Raw genomic sequence first — 7,379 nt, forward strand, 5'->3', positions numbered from 1 at the left:
CATGCTGGCTTAACCTCTCGGGTGCCAGGCCGCACACACGGAGGCCGCCCAGCTCGCTCTTCACACGCCAGCTCCGGGTGCAGGAGCAATGGGACCACGTCAGGCCCTTGGCCCAGGCACGGCCTCAGGCCAACCGTGAGTGGAGCCGGCTTGGGTGCCCTGCAGGGTATTGCTCTGTGCTGTCAGCTCTCCCCCCAGCTTCCAGACAGCTCGGAGCTGTGTGCCAGGTGAGCCCTGGGAAAGCCCCAGCACGGTGCTCGCGCGTGCACCCAGAGCACCAGCCGTGTCACAGCCGCACCCCGCGCAGCCCAGCCAGCGCGCTCCTCGCCCGGCACCGCGGGGCACACAGAGCAGGGAAAAGCAGCTTCACCCACTTCCTCCATATGTGCCTACAGGCTCCGCAGACCACCCCGACCTGCTCTGCTACCGCAGCTGCAACAGATGCGATCTCCAGTGCGCCTGGAGAGCTACGTCCCCCTCGGGCAATGCCACCTACCGGTTCAAGTACTGGTGAGTAGGACGTGCCGGCAGTGGGCGGGGCAGGGCACGTTGCTTCTGCACCCGCAGCATCCAACCCCTTCACACAAGGAGCAACCCCCATGCGTGCAGCCAGAGCTGGCTGGGAGGGCCGGGCTCCAGGCAGGACCAGAGCACGCGAAGGGGGTAGGAGCGTGGTGACAGGGCAGCCCCGGCACCTTGCCGCAGCTCCCGGGCAAAGGAGGGCGAAGGCCTGGCGTTGCAAGGGAGCCGGCTTTCCTCCTCAGCTATCACGGCACAAAGACCTCCTGCATGGCCGTGGGAGCCAGGACCACGCACTACACGCTTCCTTTCCGCAAGCTGTATCTCCTGAAAAACTTCACGGCCTGGGTGGAGTCGGGCAGCGGCGACAGGGCTTGGAGAACCAGGAACATCACGCTGCAGCTGGAGAACGCCAGTGAGTGTCCGCGAGCCGGCGCGGGGCAGCCTGGACCCCGCAGCACACACCGGCGGGCGCTCCCTGGGCGGGGAGCAGCGAGCTGCAGACAGCCGAGAGCCGACAGCCGACAGCGTGGGGTGGCCAGGCCTCCTCCTCCTCTTCCTCCTCTGCCATGGCCCCACCAGCCTCCTCTAGCAGGAGGAGCTCAGTGCCCACAGGCCCTTCATGCCCTCGGCCCCTTGGCTGGGGAGGGGGAGGTGGGGGGAGGAAATGAGGCATTTCTTGTGCTGTGGCCACGTACCCCCAGGGAGTGGGCGTGCGTGCACAAGCATACATGTGCACAAGCCCCTTCTGACCTCCCTGGGCCTGTGCTCCCCCCCGCCCGCCTCAAACCCCACAGCTGCCTAAGGCTGCGGTGTTGTTCCAGTCAAACTGGACCCTCCCCACAACAAGATCAGCTTCTCCAAGGCCAACGGCACGCTGAGGCTGCAGCTGCCCCGGGCCGAGGAAAGGGCAGGCAAGGCTGTGGTGCTGCGGCGGGAGGTGCGGCACCGGCAGGGGAAGGACACCACGTGGACGCTGGTGAGTTCAAGGGATGCACTGAGCCACCCCCGAGGGGTCTAAGCTGGGCAGGAGGGATGTGGCTGCAGTGGCAGCTGCCGCCTTGCTCCTGCCTGTTGTAGCGTGCACGTACATGCACAAGCACACATGCTCATGTGCATGTGTGCCCACCCTGCCCCGGGGAGGGCACTGGTCAGTGAAGCCAGGAGCCACCAGCCATGCAGTCACTATGGTTTTGCAGGCGCAGGTCACACACCCACCCCAGCCCCTCGGGGCCCGGTGCCGTGCAGCCCCCGGCCTGGCTGCTCTGTTGCATGACGCAGTCACACATGTGCGCCAGCCCTGGGTTACGATGTCATCGCAAGAGGACCAGAGCCCAATTCGCAGGGACTGTGCAGGGAAGAGGCCCCAGGCGACAGCCATCAGCCTAACGCACCCTGGGCATCAGCTGCTCTCCCATGCGTGGCAGTGACGCTGCCCCAGCCCCACGCGGGTGCGACCCCCGCCGAGGGCAGGCCACAGCTCCGACCCTGGTGCCCTGCGTCAGCACCAGCCGTGCCCCACCCCCCGTGTTGCTACCCGTCTGCCATCCCCCGCTCACATCCACCTGGCCAGGCCGTGCCAGCAATTCCCTCCCCACGTACCCCAGGGCTCGCTCACAAGTGCTCTCCTCCTGCACCAAGACCAGCACCATTCAGACGGGGGTAGGGACTGGGACCTGGGTCCTCCTGCACGGCTGTGTCCTGCTGCCAGTACCCTGCACGGCGGTGCTGTGTCCGGTGCCCAGGTTGCTCAGCTCAAGGCTTGTCTGCTTTGTTTGCAGGTGGAGTGCAAGACGCAGGAGGACGAGGAGGAGAGCGAGGATGAGGCAGGTGGGTCTGGGCTGCGCCCCGAGGCACGCTCAGTTCTGCGCAAGCTCCTGGGCCCAGCGGTGCAGGCAGCGCCGAGGGGGCAGCAGGGGGATGCCCTGATCTACTGCAGCTCCAGGGCAGAGGCTCCTAGCCTGGCTCAGCACCCCGTCGCTCCTCCCTGCTGGGACCCAACTTGCACGACTGCCCCCACCTCCCCGAGCCTCCGCCGAGGCCACAATGCCTGCCCCGCGGGGCTCTCGGCTGCACGCGACAGCCGTGGCAGAGCCCTCATTCTGGGGGGGCGCCTGCCCATGGGGGCTCCTCCATCCTGCCCAGGCACCACGTGGTCCTCCCCACGCCCCGACTGGCAGCCCAGCCCCAATCCACAGCGAGTCGCTCCTTCCCTCTCACCGTGGGCTGGAGCTTGGCCAAATCCGAGGACACAGCAGCGTCCCCAGGGCAGGCACCCAAGATCTCTAGGATGCCCCGGCCTGGTCTCAGCTGCGGGCTCAGGTCAGCTCGCAGCTCAGCCCCCGCTGCCTTGGCTCCCTAGTGACCTGCGACCTGGGGCAAACGGCCGCCCTCGAGCTGCAGATCCGGCACAAGATGCTGCACTGGAGCAGCACCTGGAGCGACTGGAGCCAAATCATCCTCGTCCCTGCAGGTGAGGGCAGCAGGACCTGCCTTGCAAGCACTGGAGCCTGGCTTCAAGCACCTCCCAGTCATGCCCGGCGCTGCGTGCGTGGGCAGGAGCGCAGTGGGCAGGGCCTCGCCAGGACCAGCACGTGGCCCACGTCACCGCTTCCTTTCCAGAAATCACTGAGAGGCCCAGGGTGAGTTACACGCTGGGAAGACTGGGCCAGAGTGGACGGAGGAACCTGACCCTGCAATGGCAGGTACCGTGGCCTCCTGGGCCTGTGCCAGCGGGGCAGCCCTGTCCCCTGCTGACGAGCGCGGTTGGCCTGAGGGTCCGTCCCCCATGGTCCCTGGCACTGTGGGAAGGGGAGCCTGAGCCTTGCTTTAAGCACTTGATGATGGGGCTGTTGCCTCGGGCACCCTCCCTCCACCATGCCAGCTGCCACGGCAGGTACTCGGGGGTCCCGACCTCCCAGGGCCACATCGCAATCACCTGGGGGGTGGCCCCGGTGAGAGCAGCTCCCAACTGCTGAGCAGGCCGGAGAGCCTGGCAGCCAGGACGCCGCGTGGCGCAGGGGCGCCTGCTAATGCCCCTTCCCACTGCCCCAGAAAGCCAGCGAGGAGCAAGGCAATGTCACCTACACCGTGGCCGTCCGCATGCTGACGTGTGGCTGCAGGGAGCCCATGGCCGAGATCAGCCTCCAGAAGGACGTGGCAGAGCTGAACCTGGCTCTCTCGGGGGCAGAGCACAGCATCTCGCTGAGCGCGGCCAACGCGGCTGGATGCGGGCCCGCTTGGACGTGCCACATCCCGCCAGACTCGGACACAGGTACAGGGACCCTGTCGCCCTCCCCTGCCCCAGGGCACCTCCCAGGACCACTGCTGCCTCCGCCATGGGGAAGGGGGGGCAGAGCAGTCCTCTGCCAGGCTGTAAGGGACAGAGTTTCCTCGAGTTACTTCCCCCTCTGGCACCAGAATGCATAAGTGTGCGTGCACGTGCACGTGCACGTGCACACGCCTGCCCCCCGCTTGGTGTCAGACCCCGACTCTATGCGGAGCCCAACGGACTAGGGAGACAATGGTCCAATTGCTCGGGATCCAGTTGCTCGGGGAGCAAACACCAGCGCACACTGCCAGACAACAGCTTTATTCAGAATGGAGACCGCTTCAGGCGAGCTCCCAAAAACCCAACAAACCGGGGAGCAGCAGCAAACGTTATTTCTTTTCTCGTTTATACAGCTTGGCTCATAGTCATTAACATTTTCTCCACCTTTGCCCCTCCTTTGTTCCACTCATATTCCCTCCTATCTCAAGCTCCGCCTCTGTTTACTGTTTACTTCATTAGCGTGGACTTACCTATGCGTTTCATTCATTTAGGTGTCTTTTTGCTATGAGCACATGCTCAAGACCGTGACCGGAGGAGTCCGGGGACACTTGCTGTTTCTTGCTGATTTCAGCACCGTCTCCAAGGTCTTGCTTCTGCTTTATCTCCTGACAATAGCCGGTGGCCTGCATCTTGTTCTCCTTACACAACCAAGATCCTGCACACTACCACACTTAGAAAACTGCTTGCCTAAGCATCTCGCGCTGTTATTTGCAATATATCATTCTGCCTCGTGGTCAGCAGCTTTACTGAGCCACAAGTTAAAGCCTTTATTCAGCTGCAAATCCAGTGCTCCCCAAGATCCAAATATTGTCACCCTAATACCGGCTCTGCTGAGACAGCTGCCTGTGTCGCCCCCCAGAGATCAGCTTCCTGGCTGTCAGCACGGCCGGCGCCAACACCACGGTGCAGTGGGCAGCAAAGGCCAACGGCACCTTCTACTGCCTTGAGAAGCAGCCGCTGGAAGGTGCCAGAAGGCCTGCGGCTTGCATCCAGAAACCCTTCGTGGAGACGGGCACGTACACGGAGACAGGTAGCAAGGACGTCTTCCTCCTCGCCACTTTCCTGTGGCCTGACTCTCCCCCCGGCCCCGCTTCCCAGTTAAAGGGCCGAGAAGGGCCGCATCCAAACAGGGTTTGAATTAAAGGGGACTTCAGGAGGGCTGAGCCCTCCCATAAGAGATGAAAGTCCCCCTGTAAGATTTGAAAATCATAACCTTGCGGGGTCTCTGATTTTATTAAGGTATCGTGATGGGCAGACCAATTTTTTTTGCAGACTTCCTCAAGAGTCAAAGTGTAATTCAAACCCTACATCCAAAGTCTGGGAGGTTGGAGGGAGCGCTCAGGATGCACCCGGGCAGCCCGTGCTAGGCAAGGGCAAAGCTTCAGCGCGGGGCACCGTCTCCAGGTTTCCTAGCCCAGGTCGTGACTCGGCCGTGGCACTGTTGTGACTTGTGCTGTCACAGCTTTTACTTGTGCCAAAACCTGTCAAAACCCAGAAAACGGGGAAAAAAACCTGGCTGGAAGGTGCAGCCAGAGCCACCGTCTTGGCCGTGCCCCGGGGCAGCCCGGCACGTGCTGCAGGGTCACGGTTCTGGCGCTTGCGGCACATCCGCCAGGTGGTAATGTCTCCGGGTGTGCGCTCCAGGTGTGCTGGAGCCCAGGCGGTGGTACCGGATTGCCATTCACGGACAGGGACCCGGGCGCAGCTGGGCCACGTTCGCCGCCACGTACCACTTCACGGGAACCGGTGAGTAGTTGAGCGCAGGGTGGCACAGGCCAAGTCCTGCAGCGAGAACGGGGCAGCTCCGAGAAAGGAGCACGAGACGAGGGGAGGCTGTGGGGGGCCCGCCAGGGCACTGCTCTGCCTGACCTCCCACGTGCCCTTGGCTGGCAGGGGCAGACGCCTCTCCCTGTGCCCGTGAAACACTGATGGCACCAGGCCCTTCCTGCCCCTGAGGCACAGGCAGACCCGCTGCCAGCTGCTGCCGTTCCCCTTTCCGCAGCACCCCTGGACGGGCCGAGCGCAGGGCAAAGGGGAACAACGTGGGTGAGAGCGGGCGGAGAGGGGGAGCCCACGGCCCTGTGCCGGTGTGGCCGGTGCTGTGGTGGCGGACGAGTTGCAGGAGAGCCGGGGCTGAAGGTGGCTGCACCCGGGGCCAGGAGGGGTTTCCTGAAGCTCACAGCTCACTGCCGTCTGAGCAGATCAGGAAGCAAACGCTTCAGCGACGCGCTTCACCCTCCGGGGCCTGCAGCCCGGCACCGTGTACCGAGCGGAGATCCAGGCCAGCACAGCTAGGACCAGCCGGCCGCAGCACCCGTCCAGGACCAAGGAGCTCGGTAATGGCCCGGGTGCCTTCCCTGGCGGGCTCGTCTCTGGGAGGGGCTGACGCAGGTTTCCACCCCCACGTCTCCGCAATCCAGACGCACGCAGGGATGCGAGCAACCCCCTCCCTGCGCTTCCCCCACGAGCCTGGTGTAGACTGCGCACCCAGGGCCACAGCTCCCATCGCATCGCATTCGGGGGCAGCCAGAGGCCTGCAGAGCTCTGCCCCCGGTACCCAGGACCCTGCCTTGGGCACCCAGCGCATTTCACTGGGGGGAGCGACGCAGGTCGTGGCACCCCGGGCATGAGCCTGCTGGGATGCGCTGGGCGCTCGGGCAGCGGGAGTAGTCACACTGCCCGTTAGCCGCAGTCCTGAGGCCATGCCACAGCTGCCGGTCATGCCAGGAGCCGGCCTCGCAGGCCGCAGGGGCCCGGGGACGTGGCGACGATTGCACCAGCTCGTACGGGGCGCGCGGGCCCCGGCAGACACCCGCACGTGGTCCTGAGGCCCCCGGCGGCCTCCGAGCGCAGCCTGTGCTTGCCCCTAGGCCCCCTGCCGCCGGCGGCGAAGGCCAGCTTCCGGTCCCTGGCCATCTTTGTGGTCGTCCCTCTCTCGGCCGTGCTCTACCAGGTCGCCAGGAAGAGGTGAATGCGCAGGCAGCCCCCGTCCCTCCGCCCCAGCGCATGGCTGCCCATTAACCACCCGCTGCAAATCTTTCCCAGGGCCAAGACCCTGCTCTGCCCGCTGCTGCCCGAGCCAGGGAGCAGCGAAGCCGTCAAGTTCCCAGCTCCCGAGACGAGTCAGGTGAGCCGCCGCCCGCATCTCGCCCTCCGAAGGTGGCAGGGGCGGCTGGGGGGATGGGGAGAGGGTGGGCCGAGGCTCCCAGCAGCTGGAGCACGAGCACCGGGACCTCGTGCTCCAGGAAGGGGCCAGGGATCGTGCAGCGTCTCCCCGGCGTGCGTCGGGGCCCAGCTGCCCCGCGAGGCCGGCACCCCCCGTGCTGAGCACCTGCCCCGTCCCTGCAGGCGAAGCCACGGCCGGGCTTCGTGGAGCCCTCGGAAAACATCAGCCCCATGGAGCTGCTGGTGACCGAGCTGGTCTGGGACAAGGAGGTGCCCGGGGCGAGCCCGGAGACCTGCTCGCTGCTGCGCTGCGCCGCGGCCGAGGACCCGGCGGAGACGCCGCCGGCCGAGGAGGGGCGCGCGG

General features: G+C 65.4%; 1 protein-coding gene across 1 annotated transcript; it reads left to right on the forward strand.

Annotated features, from left to right (window-relative positions):
* The first annotated feature begins 376 nt into the window (after window positions 1–376).
* IL12RB1 (interleukin 12 receptor subunit beta 1) lies at window positions 377–6,327 on the forward strand. The gene is made up of 10 exons (XM_019513720.1): window positions 377–510; window positions 765–934; window positions 1,344–1,498; window positions 2,301–2,349; window positions 2,882–2,992; window positions 3,142–3,224; window positions 3,574–3,793; window positions 4,710–4,880; window positions 5,495–5,596; window positions 6,052–6,327. The coding sequence occupies exons 2-10, from the start codon at window positions 790–792 to the stop codon at window positions 6,234–6,236; spliced, it is 1,221 nt and encodes a 406-aa protein (XP_019369265.1). The 5' UTR covers window positions 377–510; window positions 765–789; the 3' UTR covers window positions 6,237–6,327.
* The last annotated feature ends 1,052 nt before the right edge of the window (window positions 6,328–7,379 follow it).

This window comes from Gavialis gangeticus, unplaced genomic scaffold (genome assembly GCF_001723915.1).
Source record: "Gavialis gangeticus isolate Ggan-Ray unplaced genomic scaffold, GavGan_comp1, whole genome shotgun sequence".
Taxonomy (NCBI): domain Eukaryota; kingdom Metazoa; phylum Chordata; order Crocodylia; family Gavialidae; genus Gavialis; species Gavialis gangeticus.